The 17,034-nt window shown below is 44.8% G+C and overlaps 1 protein-coding gene across 4 annotated transcripts in view; it reads left to right on the forward strand.

The window, feature by feature from the left end:
• Nucleotides 1-7,642: 7,642 nt before the first annotated feature.
• Nucleotides 7,643-17,034, forward strand: part of CCDC88C (coiled-coil domain containing 88C) — a 98,522-nt gene continuing 89,130 nt past the window's right edge. For all 4 annotated transcript variants that reach the window (XM_071557666.1, XM_071557669.1, XM_071557667.1 and 1 more), the window contains exons 1-3: nucleotides 7,643-8,056; nucleotides 8,142-8,242; nucleotides 16,160-16,268. In XM_071557666.1, the coding sequence (XP_071413767.1) occupies nucleotides 7,997-8,056; nucleotides 8,142-8,242; nucleotides 16,160-16,268 (270 nt within the window). In that variant the 5' untranslated portion in view covers nucleotides 7,643-7,996. The remainder of the gene's footprint in view (nucleotides 8,057-8,141; nucleotides 8,243-16,159; nucleotides 16,269-17,034) is intronic.

A 17,034-nucleotide genomic window follows, 5' to 3' on the forward strand; every position in this document is an offset into this window, starting at 1 on the left:
CCTACCTCACTGCCTGGCAGGTGCTGGATGAGATGCCTGATGGCTTTATGAGGAACACACTTATGTTCCTCATCCCTAAGTGCAGCTTGGGCCAAGTTCTGTCTGTCGCTGCCCTTGCATCCTTATCTTTGACAATAAATGTATTGGTCTGCTGCCTTTTGAGACAGACTCAAAGAGGTCAGGGTGGGAGGGAGAATATTTGCATGGCAGTAAAGTAAGGGAGGAGCAAGGTCCCAGTCTTTGACTATCCAACTGCAAGAGCTGGGTCATTTTGATACCTGCAGCCTGCACCCATATATTCTTTTGATAGTCAAGAATATGATAGACCTTTTCCCAGTGTCACTAATGAAGTTAGGAACAGCCAGAGCGTTGAGTCTGCACACTAGACCAGAGAACAGCAGGCCAGTTACCGCATCTCCATGAAAAGACAGATCACCTTTATATCACTGGGCAATTGTGTGCTGGCAATTTTGTAAAAAACTGCAAGATCTCTTGGTCCTTCTCATAAACATCAGAACAACAGCACAAATTCTAGAGACTTGTGTGTGGTTGTTTGGACTATATAATCTTTAATGAGATTACTAGAATTACTCCAATTTTCAGTGTGCCACACGCCTCAGTGGACTCTTACAAATCTCATTCATTTTGTAAATTAACTTCACAGTGAAGTAATGTTACTTAAACTCAACATTACTGTTAATTACATCATTTTAAGGAAAAACAAATTAAGTACATGCCTAAATAGATCCTCTTAAAGGGATCAATTATTTCAGGAATAAAGGCAATCTATAATTAGAGTACTGCAAGTATAGTGACAAATTTTCATTAGACTTTGGAAAATTAACTCCTTTTTCTGTATGGAGAGGATAAGCATGCTCCTGGTGATGTACTAAAACTAGCTATAGAAATCCAGGTGGTTGCCAGTGTCCCCCTGGGAAGCCTCTTGTAGAGCTCTGAAAACAGCCAGCTACAGATGCTGTGATGGCTATGAAAATCCAGAGTACCAAAAGACAGCCAAGACGGGAGATGCCACATTCAGCATATTATAGCTGAGGGCATAAAACTGCTCATCAGAACAGCCAAGCATTTCTATAATACCTGCATTTGTAATTATCTGCCATCTTTGGAGTGTCCTCAAAGTTAACTGCTCCAAAGGTCAATGCAAGCATCAGCTTGCCTGCCCTTCTCCAGAGCCATACCCAGCATTTTGAGAAACTTTGCAAGGCTACATGTGAAAGGTGTCATTTCAAGCTCTTATCCAGACATTCTAAAGGTAGTCCACCATAGCACAACCTAGCCCACTTCTTAATAACTGGTTGGCTGAGGGACCTTTCCCTCTGAACATCGAGACCTTCCTCTACTGCAATGCTGTTCTCGAGTGCTGCTAATACCAAAATGTGTCTTGCACCTCGCAGTGTCCTACCAGACTTCGTAAAATATTAGCAAAATGTGACTAGAGGCTGACGTAGGTCAGATAAGATAGTCTGTATCACTACCGCATGTCTGTTCCTCTCTCTGTGCTTTCTGAACACCCCAGTTGCTACTACATCAAATTGTGAGAGAACTGAGTTAGGCTGGTTAATAATCTGCTCACAGGTCTTGTATCAGAGTAGAAGGATGGGTAGAAGGTGTGTATAGCCAAGGAAAGGAGTGGGTTTTGAACAGTAGCCTCAAGAGTAGAATCCTTGTGTGCTCTACAGGGAGTATGCAGTCCCTAAAGCACCTGTAAAACACCGGTGTTGTAATGCAAATAAACAACTCTTTAAAGCATCTGTAATAGAAAAAGTCTCACTTCTAAGAGTAAGTCAAGCCTATGTGCTTTAAAGTCAGTTTCTGTCCACACTGACCTTCTTTAAATAGCATTAAATTCAACTAGAATCAAAGCCACCTTCTGTGTTTCTGCACATTAAGTCAGTGCACATGATACATAAACGACTGATCACCAGGTTTTACTATATTCTTGTAAAACAACTGTATCTAACCCTTTCTTTGGTGTTATTACTGGACAACCTTAGATTTTTGCCTTCCTTCACAACCCCTTAAAACTGGAGTCTTTCATTAGTTCTTTAAATTCTTAAAATCCTTCCCACATCTGTCTGACTCTAGCACACAGAAGTGAATTTGGGGTGCTGTTTGAGAAGGTAGCAGGGACATAATTTTCCCCATTCCCCACGTTGTTCACTGTTCCAGGAAATCACTCTCCCCTTTGTAGGTATCTGAGGTGGTGTCCCAGCCCTACTGCCACCTACCTCCCTGCTGAGGCTTTGTTAACTTCTCCTCCTTGGAATGTTTTTCTTGCACATGAATTTAATCTTCATTCAGCCTAAGTACTTTTCAAAGCTGCATACAAATATTTCGGTTGTGCTTGCCTGTTATTGTTACCTCACTCCCCATGTCATCAGTGTAGATATTGATACACTCATATAACTAAAATGCCAAAACAGCAGTGTGAAGAATGAAAATTCCCTAAAATGTTAGATTTTCAAAATCACATTCTGTTTTTACAAGGGCATATGCTAGTGATGATTAATATTAATTAATACTTATTATTTGAAAATATTTTTCATATTATTAGAACATAATCAAAATATGTTCTATTTGATACATTTTACCTCTTTCTATACTTTCTATACTTCTCTATTTTCCCTTTAAAGTGGTCAGTAACAGTCCCTGGTGTCATCCTACTGGTTCTTTTACTCATGATTCCCAGTTAATGCTGCTGGTGTAGTTCTTTACCTCCTGCCAAAGAGGGAGAAACTGAGGAACATGGCAATCTTCTGCCTTGGGTAAGGTCCCCAAGCCTCTACATAATTATTTTGGTCCTTACCTCTTCAGTAATCAATTTCTCATCAGACCAGGACCTATTGTATCTTTAAAACCTTCAAGACATGTTCCCCTTACTGCTGCTGGTGCTTCAGATGACATCTTTCCCAATTTGCTGGACACGAGGTTCCCATCCTCCTGTACCACTGGTTTAGATCCCCACAACCAGCTTTTATTTCTAGCACCTCTGTAGCTTATGAGTCTAACTTAAATTTCTTCTCTTTTCTTGCAGGCCCATGAGTATTCCTGCACTCATTTCCTCTCTGAAGGGTTCAAGTCAACGAGGTTATGTCATCGTTTTGTGTTTGCCTGGGATGTGAGTGCTCCTCCTTTTCTTTAAAGTTCATGCAAAGAGCCACTAGTGCCCCTTCATCTTCTCCCCATATATTTTACTCAGTATTAACTTTACTGTTTGCCTTGTGTATTTGACTCTGTCTTTAATTTTTATTGAGTCAGAGGTTTATGAGATGTTCTGCCCAAACTCTCTCTCCTTGTATTTGGGATTCTGTATTACATTAATCTCCTCAGGAGACTATGCAGCTGGCTTAAATTTCAGCACGGAATGAATATGATCAAAGCTCAATGATAGGTTTTCTGTGAGTTTCTCCCTGAATGTTTCTGATACCAGCCACAGAGACTGTAAAAATAGAGACTGTAAATTATAGGGGGAGCCCCTTATACTGAGCTGGGCTGTGGACTGATGGTCAGAAGAGCTCAGGCACAGCAGACATCAGAAGGCTTGATCAGAAGGCTCACAACTTTGAGAGTTTATTCAAGATAGATTAACAGACAGTTCTCATAGCTCATAGTAGAAGTAGATAGTTCCTAGAAGTTCCTATTACATCATCTCACATCCTAGTAGATCTAACTCTCACGCAGTAATATCCACATCTTTTATGCACTCTCACATCCAACATGCTACCACATAATTGGTTAACCAATTCACCATGCATACACCACAGCCTCTCATTGGTCACAAGCCACCACACACACTGCAGGGTAGCTCTGTTCTCTTTAAGGTTGCACTCCAAACAGCTTTCCTTAAGGGATGCACTCACTGTCACCCCCCACAGTAAATCACCAGCACCTCCCCCCTCTCCTCCACCCCTCCCATTCAGCATATACTTCTGGGGGTTTGTTTGTGTTTTGGGAGCACATACAGGTTTCTTTCTTTTTACTGTCATTCAAATTTCTCTAACACTTTCTTTACCAAACAAAACGACCAATATTGAAAACAGCATTTCAGAATCAGACTATGAGGAGCAAAGCTATCTTCTGACCACCTCATTTTTTTTCCTTGCACCCATTGTTTACAGCTACAGTCTATTTAAAGCAAATTTGCTCCATAGCTGAGAATTTGGTTGATGAACAGTAGAGTCATATTTACAAGAAGGCAGCTTAACGACAGTCCCAAACAAAGGAACAGAAAAAGCTCTTTCCTGATTACCATGAATTTAACTTTTGTATTGTAACCTCGTGAATTCTGTTATTCTCATCCCTCAGCAACTTACACTTGAGACAGCAGCTGAATGGTGGAGCTTTGTTGATGGTTGTACTCGTTGCTAGGGAACAGTCTGAGGGGGGTGAATTATGCCATTTACAGTCAGCCTAAAGAAACATTTGGAAATGCTTGAGCTTAGAAATTTCCTTCTGTGTCGCTGAAAATCGAGTGCTTTGTGGCTGTGAAGAGTGCTTTAGAAATACACAGGATGATAACGGAGACATTAAACATGCTGATGTCTTTAGATGCTTCTACCTTTGAACGTGCTTTAAATCGTTGTTCTGGTGCTTCTTACTTCTTTGATAATTATGTTTTCAGTTAAAAGCTGTCCATGTGCAAATGGTGTGAAAAGAAAGTTGTTGCAAATCACATTAAACTTAAATACTACAAATTTTCATCATTACGGTAAGAAGGATGATTTCTGAACACAATTGCATATACGTGTCTGAATCTGAACCTTCCTGGATATATGCGCTGGTATTTGTTTTATATTGTCTGCTGTGGGACGGCGGCACCTTCAGGTACCGCCAGAAATGAGAACTGTTCTAGGTAGGTGAGGTTTTATAAGGTACGTGGTGAAACACAAGGTGGGTGAATAAAAGTGCTTAGACTATGAATGTTAAGCCACAGTTTGGAGAGGACATGGAGGACGGGGCCCACAGGCAGCTGGGGCTGACAAGTACGCCCCAGGATGTCCGAGGGGAAAGCGCCTCCGCAGGCATTCTGGGGCTATAGGCGGGGTCCGTATGCTGCCCATGCGGGCAGCGCGCCCTCCCCCGCGGCCAGGTCGGCACTTGCGGGGTTCCTCCGGCAAGCCTGGGCTTGTGGTTGCCCGGGGCAGCCGCGCTGTGCCAGCCCACGGCGGGGCGGCTCGGGCCGGGCGTGCAGAGCGCTCGCCGCTGCGCAGCGTGTCCCAGCCGCGTTCCCCGGGGCTGCACCCCCCGCCCCTGCGCCTTGGAGTTTAGCAGCATTTCACCAACTACATCAGCTCTCCCACCGCATTTCAAAGCCAGAAAGTGTTATTTCCTTCGCTCTCAGCAGCAGACGCGAGAGCACGGACGCCCCGCGCAGCCGAGCACCGCGCCCGCGCCCCCGCCAGAGAGCGCCCGCACCCTGCCCGCGGCCGCACCGCATCCCCGCGCCATCCCCATCCTCGCCTTCATCAGCATCCTCATCCTCGTCTTCATCATCATCCTCATCCCCCGCGCCATCCCCATCCCATCCCCACGTCCATCCCCATCCTCATCTTCATCACCATCTCCACCTCCATCCCCATCCTCGTCTTCATCAGCATCCTCGTCCCCAGCCCCAGCCCCTCCTGTTACTATGGCTGCATCTCCAGCACCCCTTCCCCTCCTGCTCGTGGCCAAATATTTTCTGTAACACAGGCAGTCGCCTTGATCAACGTGTGAGCATTTGGCACCCAGCGGCATCCCCAGGAAGATTTCCTGGGTAAGAAATTTGGATTTTTGTAACCGTGCTCCATGATGTGCCCTCTCTTTCAATTATCTCACAACTGGCAACACCTGGATCGGACAGTGCAGCCATTGCTTTATTTCAGGAGTCTGTCGAGGTTTACTCCTGCAAATGAGTTACATCCAAGTTCTGAAAAGTGGGAAAGCATTCTTGCATCGGTGTTCTATCTTCTCTGAATGGCTCCATATATTATTCAAATATTAAGTTATTTTTCTTTTGGTTCTATTGATTAACACAAGCATCTGTTACAAGTACTGCAGTAACTGCTTTATTAGTGTTATTACTTTTCATAAAACAGGAGATCATAAGGCTTCAAGTAATCAAAGTATGGCAGTCCATCTCTCTGAAGTGTGGAGAAACTATCAATCATTCCTCTTCTTTTCCAGGAGCTGTTATACGCTAAAGCATACCTACTTCTCCTTCCAACTACAACAGATGGTTTGCTTGCAAACTTTCCTTCTTTTCAGGTCCAGAAACGGTTGGACTACATGACTCACATAATGAAGTGTTAATTTAACCACTTGCACCCTCCTGGTACATCCTCTCAAGAAACTTTGAACAAAACAGCTGTACCAGCTTGTAAACAAGTGTCAGTTCACATGTGCCAGGGCTGGTTAGAAACCGGGAGTTATCCTTCCTTGGTCTATGGGACTGCCTAAAATAAGGATCCGCATGAAGCGTATCATTAAACCCGATCGTTACTGGGACAAACAGGCCACCGCAGTGAACACCAGTGTCTATCATTTAGTAATAGATTGCTTGCAAACTGCTCTGCTCCCTCAGGCACAACAACAGATGTCTCTCCCTCAACCGATGCACAAACACACATGTATCCACCTCCTTTCCAAAAATACATATGTAAGGTTACGTGGTTAATAATAACCAGAATCTGAGATATAGTTTGCCCAACTATGTAAGATCATATTTTGCGAGATCAGTATGATGGAACAAGAAATGGGCAGAATGCACTAAGAAGTGGCTGAAGCAAAGACTGATAAAAGATTACACATGTAAAAAACAGAACAAAACGTCAAAGCGAATGCTGGCAAACCCAAGCACGCTGTGTGACGTGGTGCACTAAAACTGTTCAACTTTATGACTGAATTATTTTTCCTCCGAGACTGGGATAAACAAGGCAGTAATCGTTTCGATTACCTGGGATTATTTATTTTCCAAACTGAAGACAGAATGAATTCTGCCCGCCTAGGGAAAGTAGCTCGCACCCCCGGAGGTAGGTCTGGCAGCAGGTCGGGCTCGCAGCGCCCGTCCCGTCTCCGCTACCCCGCACCCTCGGCGGGACCGCCCCGGGCACCTGCTCCGGGTTCGTTCTCGGAGCGCGCAACCGGCTGCGCTGCGCTCTGCTCGGAGTGCTCCCTCTCAGTTCCTCGAGCTGCCTTAAGTTTATGCGGCCCGTTCGGAAGCGCCGCTAAGGCGGCTCTTCTCGCCAGCCGAAATAGTTTGAGCAGAACTTCGCACTTTGTAAAGCGGTAACGTGGGACCCGCGCGCTGCCGCTCCGCGCTAGCGCCGGTCCCAGCGGCGGAGGGCACGGCGCCGGGCGGCTCCCGGCAGGTACCGTTGCCCCCAGCGTGGCTCCGCATCCCCCCGGTTACACCGGGAAACACTCCGCGGGTGCGGGACCCAGCCCGGCCCCGCCGGGGCGCGCAGGGGCTGCCGTGGGACGGGCAGCGCGCCCCGCCCCTCGCCCCGCCCCCGCCGCGCAGCGCCGCGCCCATTGGCCGGAGCGCGCCTCCCGCGCATTTCCATTGGCTGCGAGCGCTGCCCGTCAGGCCGCGCCACCGCCCCGCTGTAATTGCCGCTCTGCCGAGGGCGCGCCCGCCGCAGGTACCGCGGCCGCACAGCGAGGGCAGCGGCGCCGTTCGCTCCGTCCCGCGGCACCTCCACCTCTGCTGCGGCCCCGGCGCGTTCGCGGCGGGCGGCTGAGCCCCGGAACCCGTCTCTCCGCTCCTGTCCGAGGAGCTCCTCTGCAGCCGCGGGGAGAGCGCGGCGTGGCAGACCGGCCTGCTGCCGCTGGGAGGAGGCACCGCGTGTCCCCCGGCGCGGGGCGGGGGGGGGGCGATGCGCCGCGCATTGTCTGCCCTGTAGGCAGCGCCCGGCGGGCAGCGGGGCGGCGGGCCATGGGCTCCGAGCCTTTGTCTCCCGAGTGAGCCTCCCGCCGCCGCCCCAGCTCCGGCGACATGGACGTGACCGTCTCTGAGCTCCTGGAGCTCTTCCTGCAGAGCCCCTTGGTGACCTGGGTGAGCGAGGGGGGAGCGGGGGTGCCGCCGGGGCTGCCCCGGGTCCGCCCGCCATTCCCCAACCGCGCTGTGCTTCCTCCGGCAGGTGAAAACCTTCGGGGACCTGGGCAGCGGGGACCAGGACAACCTCGGCGTCTACATGGACCTGGTGGATGGCGTCGTCCTGAACAAAATCATGCTTCAGATGTGAGTGGGCTCGAGAGGGGGCGCAGGGCCGCCCTTTCCGACGGGCGTGCGGGACTCCGGCCGGGAATGCCCCGCAGCCGGCGGGCTGGAACTGGGCGCGGGGCCGGAGCGGCTTCCCTTTCGGTTGCTCCTTGAAAGTAACAAAAACAAAGCGGGGAAAACAACCCCGAACGAATCCAGTTCTGTAAAGTATTCTTTAACTTTTCTCCTAGTTTTTTCTGGGTGTTTTTTTTTTCCCTTTCCTCATTTCCGCCACCCCAACAGTTACATTTTTTCAATTGTTCGCACTCGCTGCAATGGAAGGTGTGTGGCAGTACAAAGAAGGAAATGAAAGCAATGTATCATGAAGGTTTACTGCGAAGATTTCATCTGAACTTTGTCTGCTCTTGCGTAAACTTAGATACTAAATACATAATTTAGAAGAAACCTCTCAACTCAGTGACGTTTCTTTAGGAAGCACTGTAAGGCCCTGTGTTGACGGAACTTAGAAATTGGTTAAGAGATGAAGGGCTGAAAAATACTGTGATATTGAATGAGTTGTTGTTAGGGCTTGTACTGTGTTTTTAACCACATCCTTTCCTGTTGCTGATCTGCTGCATGCAGATCCTGACAGCATTCTTCTTGTATCTGGTTTTAAATATTCTGAAACATATCAGAGGGAGAATTTGTAGGGAGATGTATTTGGTTTTCAGATTAGGAGACTTTGGAAATCACTCAATTTTGTCACTGCACTCTCATCAAGTGATTGAAATCAATTGAAGCTTGACAAATGATTTGCACTATTAGCCTAAGCATTTAAATGAAGAATTCATATTAGACTCTTTTAAGTTATTTTTTAATAACTTAAAGTCTGACAACCCATGCCTCACTTACTCAGTTTGCCAAGTTTTGTTATCTTCTGGTACCTGGCTGCTCCGTGTGAGAAGGTAATAAAGTTTTCTTTTAGTTTGATGTTACCAACAGTGAAAGAATTGAACTGGAACAGAATCCAGATTAGCCAGCCCATGTGGTGTAAAGTGTTAGCTGGGATGGAAACCTGTTGTCACGATAAGGCATAATTCCCAACATTTTTCAAGGAAAAATTACGCTTTAAAAAAATAACTTTCTGCAATATGGAGCCCTGAGTATGAATTCAGGCTCCCCAAGGTGTGGGAAATTAAATTTTGATTTATGACCATTGTGTTTGGCACAGAGGTGACTGACCAAACTACCAAGATACAGCAGTTGAGTCTCCTGCAGGATTAACTAAACTAGCACTGTTGTCCAATGCATTTATGTGATTATATGTGCTATAGTGTTCTTATTTCAAAACAAGAAAAATTAGTTGCTCTTGAATGTATGATGTTACATTGCTTTTGAATGGCCGTGGCATTCTGAGAGATGTATTTTAGAAGTGCTCTATCAGATGGTGTGGGCAAATGTAAATATTTTGTAATTGGCCCTTGAAATAAGTCTAAGGAGATATAGAGTCGTTAAGGTCTAAGCTACTGAACAGTGCTCTGGGGACAAGGAGCGAATGGTAAGATCTCATGGAAACAAGGAAAATAGCCTATAGGCTGGCTGAGTGCAGTGACACGAGTTGGCTTTTTGTGTGATCCCATGTGTATTGTGAGAAATGGCCTGACGTATTTACTTGTTTTATGCAGTCAGGTAAATAAGTTGGTGGAGTTATGGTTGGGTGGGTTTGTTCCCCTAAAAAAATCTCTCCTAGTGTTCTCTCAGAAAGTCAAGTGTGGGAAACACAAGCAGTGTGAAGTAAGAAACTGTCCCATTATACACAATTGGGCCCTTTTCCCCCTTTTTAGGCAGTTTTGGCAGTGCTTCTAGTAGTGTCTAAGGAGTTTGAAACCAAAAGCTTTGTAGTGAGAGCCCAAAACTGTTTAATTTAGGAAGGATTGCAAGTTTATTTATGTATCCTGACTCAGAAAGGTGCTCAGGAGAAGTGCAGACTGACCTTTACTTTTCCCTGACTTTGCCTTTAGAAATTACGGTGTAATTACTGCTTGCCTGTAAGTCGGGGAAGCCTGGACAAGGTGTGTTTCTGCCCCACAGAGCCTTCAGAATAAAAAAATAAATGTGTTTTTAGAAATGCTTACTCATGAGGTTTTCTTAAGTTCTGGTTCCTGAAGATGGCTGTCAGTGCTTGGCTGGAGATTTATTCCTGCTGAAAGTGTATTCATGAGGGCCTTTGATAAATATGCTGGAATTTGATACGCCATGCCATGATAGTGTTGATTACTTGAAAGCACAGGTGCAGGCCTGCACACACATGGAGAGAGTAGAACATAACAGGGTGAAAGAGTTGGGCTCCTGGTGTGGATAGCTGTCCCATCAATTGTGTGTTCCTTTGCTTTTAATTCTTTCACCCAGCTTGCCTGACTACTGGACCAGAAATAAGAGGGGCACATGAGCTTGCACCTAAACACCAGGTGGGATGCAGTACTTTGCTGCAAGTCAGCGTGTTTCTTTGAAGATTTTGAAAGCCAAATTCTTGGGAAGTTTGTTGCTAAAAATACAACGGTTTTGTCCTGCAGCTAAGCAGATTTAAAGTTTAATTTAGGGCAAAAAAGACAGGTGTATCTGTGAAGAAATCCAGATATACCTGTTGAGTGGCAATTGTTGAGTGAAAGTAGGGCTTTAGCTGTTTGAGGTGTGGGTGGGCTGTAGGAGTTCAGTAAGCCTCTAATTTCTGTTGTAATAGCTTGGATTTTCCCCAAATGCTGTCTGGCAACTTGGAGTAGAGAAGATCCCAGCTGCTTAAACTTACAGGCAATGTTTTCTAGGCAGTGGGTTCGTATCAGCTGTGTCACCAGAGAGATGGCTGACATCTATCAGTCTTCTGCCTGCCAGGTCACTACTGGATCTGTGTTAGGAGGTGAAAATCAGTCTGTGTCTTTGCTTCATCCTGCTCAGAAATGAACTGCCTCCAGGAATGCCATCCCTGAATAAAATGTGGTTTGCTCAGGAATGCCAAATGTAGCCATGGTGCAAGGATAGAGGAAGGGGACCTGGCCTGGGCTTGGATGGGTTGTGGTTGGTAGGGAAGCAGCTCCTGGGCTTTGCGGGTGATCCCTTTGCTAATTGATGATCTCTAAAAAAAGCAAGACTGTTTTTAAGAGAACTGGGGACTGATTGGTTCCAAACAGGGTGCCTAGCTCTTTAACAAGTTAACTTGAATAGCAAGAACACAGCAATGTTTGGTTTCCCCACTTAGATTTTAAAACAAGACATACAGTTTTTCAAATCATTTTGTTGTAAATGAGTGGTTTCCTCTTCCTGTGTCCTGTTTAAATCTATACCCCAACCTGCTCATGCATGAAGGACACGTTGATTTTTGCAGACTTGCAGTGCTGGCTGAATACTCTATAGAAAAATATTTGTTAATCTTCAAAATGAAACTGCTGTGTTCCAAGCTTCTGGGTTGCTGGTGATTTATGGGTACCAGGTTAATGAGGTTCTCTGCAGACAAACTTTAAAGAACTTTCCTCAGATGGCTGTGTGTCACTTCCTGGTATGAAATGAGCACGCGGTGACACTGCATAGACTGCCTTCAGTACTACAGTTGCAGCTGGGGCATAATGCCTACAAGCATAAGCAAATATTTGCCCCATTTAACTTCCCAAATATAACTTTCTGTAAGAAATCGGAGGGGAGGTTTACACATGCTGGCATGTAAGTGTTTTCACATTGGCTTGTTCTAATTCTTCTAATTGATAGTAGACTCTGCTTTTCTGTCAAGACATTTAGCAAACAGGAATGTGTGTTAGGAATACAGCTGATAAAGCTATTTGTGTTAAAGCCCCATTATAAAAATGCACAATAATAGGTTTTTCTATTTCAGTTGCAGCTGTCATGGTTTGTGGTGCTGTCGATCTGTCCTCTTTAATTTAGACCATGTGACAGGAACATGTGAGTGCCCAGTTTGTGTGGTTTGTAGCAAGTAGCACGAATACCAGAAGGCTAGAGGTGTGCATCTGTTTAAATTAAAATCTTGTTTAAAGGTACATTTTTCTATCATTTTCTAGGCAGTTTAGAAACCCTGTGAGCCTTAGTGGCACTGTCTCACTTGATGATAGGGTAAGAAGGTGGATGATGGGAGGGTTAGATTGGTCCAGGAGTGGTGTATTTTTGGTTAGTGTGCAGGAGGCTGAGCACACCAGGCACAGTCAGTTCCTTCTGGTGTCTCAGAACCCTTCGGCTCAACTTACGGCCTTCCCCACCTTGCTCATCAAAATGACTTGTCAGAAATTGTAGGAATAGAATTGTAATTCTGAATTTTAAAATATAATTTGTTATTTTTGTTACTTTTATTAATTGGTGACTTAAGGGGTTGCATCTTCATGTACTTGTGCTGCTGGCCCTGCAGGTGCTGAACTTGTCCTGTGTCTACTGAGTGTTCCTTTCCTCTCTGCCTCTTTAACAGTCATGAAGGTGTACAAACCAGAGGAGTTCTTTAAAATGTTTGAGTCTATAGTGAGGTTTGAGTCTCTCCTTCTGTATATTTGGTTTGGGTGGTTTTTTACTGGTTTGTGGAGTACCTCCTGTAGTCACACCTCAGCCATGCTGTCTCAGTCTTATTTAGATAACTGTTTTGATCTTGAGGAGTAGGTGGTTTTCAAAAAACAAGAAACGTAGTTTTTAATAGATTTGTGTGTAAGGGAAAGACCAAACATCAAAGGACTGAAAAGGCATCTGAGGTTTTATTCAGGGATTTTTCAGGTACATCCAGGCAGAAATTTGTTTGGGTAACCTGGTTAGTGTTGCAAAAAGTATTTTTAATTTTCTATGTGATCCTTGGAAAGAGTTTCTTTCTGTAAAATGCTTCATAAACAAGTTTCACCAACCAGGCAGATGCTATAATATGCAAAGTGTGGTGCCAATAGTTCTGTTTTCTTTAGGACAGCCATGTCTTCAGGCACAGAATTTGCTTCTTACTGTGTGATTTACTTGGATGCTTTTTTTCCTTGAGGACTCTGCTTCCTCTTCCTGCTTTTCCCTGCTGTAAATCAGGCTGTTCCAGTTGTAGTGTTTGGAGTACCTCGATCTAGCTAGCTTTTTAGCCTTTTGCTTTCACTTCTCCTGAGTGGGTAAGCACGTGTGATGGTGGGATGATTTCCAGGAGCTTGCTCCTTCCCTGAGTGCAGCTCACCCCAGGGTGTTGGCCTGTCCCCCTGTGCAAAGGCCTGCCTGCCATGGGCTGCTCTCTGCTCCCTCTGTGGGAAGGTGGCAGGTGGATCTGGGGCTGCTCCCACACCAGGAAGGTGGTTTGCCGGCTCCCTTGGCTCCTCCATCCCACGGGTGAGCATCCTGGCAGAGGCAGCAGCAGCAGGAGGGATCTGGCTGTCCTTGCATATATGCAATGCAGTTATTCAAGGCATGAGGTCTGATGCAGAAAACATTGGAAAATGCAACAAATACATTCTTTCTGAATAAACACATGCATCAGACCTTTGGAAAGAATAAATGTATTTTTGGAGGGTGAGGGAGGGATCTTCCCAGTTCCTCCAAGAACAACTTTCTGGGACTTCTCCAAGTTCTTGGCTGCGGAACAAGAACAGCTCTAGTCAGTATTTGAGTTTATCTGATTCAGGATTAAGAAAATAATATGGTAGCAAGTGAAGACACTGGGTAATGCTCATTGGGAGTGAATTGTTTAGTTTTCCCTGTGAAGAAGAATAGCCCTGTGGTAGTTTGAAGTGTAGTCTGTGCTGGCCTTTCCTGTGTTGTGTGGAGGGTCCTTCTCTGAAGTGAGGAGGTGATGTGTGAAGCTGTTACACAGTATGTTCAGGGAACATAACCACTGGGTTTTTGAGCTACCTTCTACTTTCAGAAAAGCTTTTTACTTCTTGTGGTGAAGAAGAAATCGCAGGATTGCCAGAGTGACACTGTGTTGCGGCTTGGCTGCAGGTTAAGAGGACCCTGAGGTCAGTGGCATTAAGGGCTCTTGGGGCAATCACTTACCCTTAACGAAGATGGTAGGATAAAAGCTCTGGAATTGTTCAGGGAGCCTGGTTCTTCCAGTACTTATGTTCTTGTAACACTATCTCCACTGTGCAAAGATGAGCAGGTCTTGTCTGGAAAGGAGAATTGTTTGGTGTCTTAAGTGCTTTTGAAAACCTCATCCATGTCCTACAGTCCCACTGCCTACAGCTGCTAAAGAAATAGCCTCTTCTTTCTTGTGGCTGGTGGGTGGGTTTTGTGCATTTTTGCCCCACTTTGTGCGGATATAGAAGGGGCTGTGGAGTAAGCTCTGCTTTCCAGTCAAAGCTTTCACTTCCTGGCCATGGAGCGGGGACACTGCCAGCATGTGGCATGGCAGCACTCTGCCTACATGAGCCTTCACGTGGAAATGAGAACTGCAGGCTGACCCTTCTGTTTGGCCAGCTTCTCTTTACTGAATGTTTCTTCTTTTTTAGCTTCTTGGTTTGTTGTCATGACCTTGCCTGAAAAGGGTAAGTGTCCAGCTTCCTTCAGGGTCCAGCATCTGCTCAGAGCACTGAAGGCAAGGTCTGGTCTGAGCTGAGCCCAGGTGGCATTTGTGCTTTTCCCAGCTTGCAGTGTTGCTGTCACACTGCTATGGATATGGCTGCTACACTCTTGTATCTGAGCATCAGTAAAACTGAATGCTTATTACAGAATTTACTTTAAAAGCCTGTTGCTGTTTTATCTTTTTGTTCTTTCATAATTTATTACAGTGCCAATCAGTATAAAAAATCCTTTGCTTCTGTAAGGGCTGTGTAGCATCTTGTTAGTTTATGCCAGTGGCAGTGCTGGTCATCTGTACTTCAGATTGCTGGAATCTTGGTATGTGAATACTGTGTCTGACTTTATCTGCTGCCAAGGCAGCTTTCTCTGGTCTCCACAATATCTGTGTGTTTTTCATACTTATGAACATAACACTTTCACTCAAAAGGTGCTCTGAAATGGTTGTGCATTTAAAAAGAAAAAAAAAAAGAAAGAAAAAGCTCTTTGACATACTTATGTAAACGTTGGCAGATATATTTTAAAAATAAATATTGGATCAGTTCCTCTTTTATTTCCTTGTCAACACCCGAGTTCAATATTTGGCCCTGGAAGAGCTGTGAATGGCTTAATTAACAGCCAGAGCAGAGCTCTGGGAGGCAGGTGTTTGGTTTGCGTAGGAGTCTGCTGATAAGAGTCATTATTAGAGGGGAAACACAAAGCTTTGATCTATGCTATTGCCAGATAAAGATTTTCAAGTTCCATTTTTTGCAACACATTAGGGTGTGCACAGTGGATCTGAAGGTGTATGTTCATGTTAAATTGTTTGCAGCTTTTCCCCTATGTCTTATTTTTTATTTTAGAAATAAAATTGCTTCAGGTACAATTTTGATTTGTTTCCTTTAAAATGAAACAAAACTACACCGTGTATGTGTGAGAGATGTAGTTAGATGACATGGGTATAATAATTGCAGTATTTTTTCCCTTCAGTTTATAATACATCTGGTTTTTACAGTTTTCACAGTGATCACTGATCAAGTGTTAATACCCATCTGTTGTCATACAACTCCAAAGCCAAGGAAGCCATGGTAGTATTTCCTAGATTTCCCTTTATTTGAATAAATAAACACCCTTATTATGAGAGACTGTGCATGCTAGATCAAAGCAAACTAGATATGCTCTTTTTGGGGGGAAATATGGGTAGTGAGGGAAGTTACCCTGGAGTGCTGTGTGGGTTAAACTAAGGAACTTTGTGACATGCAGGAATATTTCCAATTTATAATTAAGTGCAAAGGTAGTGAGCTTATTCTATTGTGGATTATTGTTTATGTACCCTGTATATTTATGTCAGTGTACTTCATGTGTAAACTTTAAGGTTCTCCAGTTGGTGTATTACTGAGATGTTGAGTCTTAACACCAGGCTAATAGTATTTTTTCTCTTTCCTCTTTTAACAGAGATCCTCGACCAACCAACCAATGTGTCAACAAGCACGTAAATAATGACACCTATCTTCGGGTTCAAAATCTGACTATCTTAGTCAGAAACATTAAGACTTATTATCAGGTGAGATTTCTGCTTTTTGGTCTGTGGTGATTGCTGTACTGTTTTAACTAGTGCAGTGGCTGGCGCTCCATGCTTGCTGCAGGAAATGGAGAGGAAACTGTGTTGCTGTAAAAGTACTTTCAGCCATGCTTTTTCTTATAACAATGACAATACACTTATCTTCTCTGTCTATTCCTTATGGCCACGGGCTGCTTCTTTGCCTTCTTTTTTTTAAAGAAGTTGTGCTCAAAGACTTATGATAACACTTGCAGGGGCATGTAGCAAAAAGGCTCTTTTGTGGTAGGTTTGTGGGTTGTGTATGTGAAGGCGTCTGCTGAAATTGAAATAATGTTTCTAGGTATAAAGCTTGTTTAAAATAAGTAACCTTCTTTTAAAGGGGATGCTAGAAAATAAGATGTTGATGAAGAAATGTTTTTAACACTAGAATATAACCTTTAAATTGATAGAAAAAATAATTCTGTCCTTAGCTTGAAGGTAGACTTCTTAGATTCTGTAGCTATTCTTGGGTATTAAAGCAGTTGTTTGTTCAGAACTCCTCTGAGTGAGTGCAGGAATGACTGCAGACTCTCACAAATAGTGCACTTGTTAGGTGTCATCCTTCAACTGACTGTCAGTGTTGCTCTACTGTAACAGTGCTCCTCTGATCAGGGTGGTGACAGCTGAGCGCTTTTTCAGACTCACATGCATGTGGCTGCTGCTGGAAAGCTGCAGCACTGGATTCGGTTACTGTAAATAGAATTTCTGTATACACACTGTTGGGTATATT

The sequence above is a fragment of the Pithys albifrons genome, chromosome 6 (genome assembly GCF_047495875.1).
Source record: "Pithys albifrons albifrons isolate INPA30051 chromosome 6, PitAlb_v1, whole genome shotgun sequence".
Lineage (NCBI taxonomy): Eukaryota > Metazoa > Chordata > Aves > Passeriformes > Thamnophilidae > Pithys > Pithys albifrons.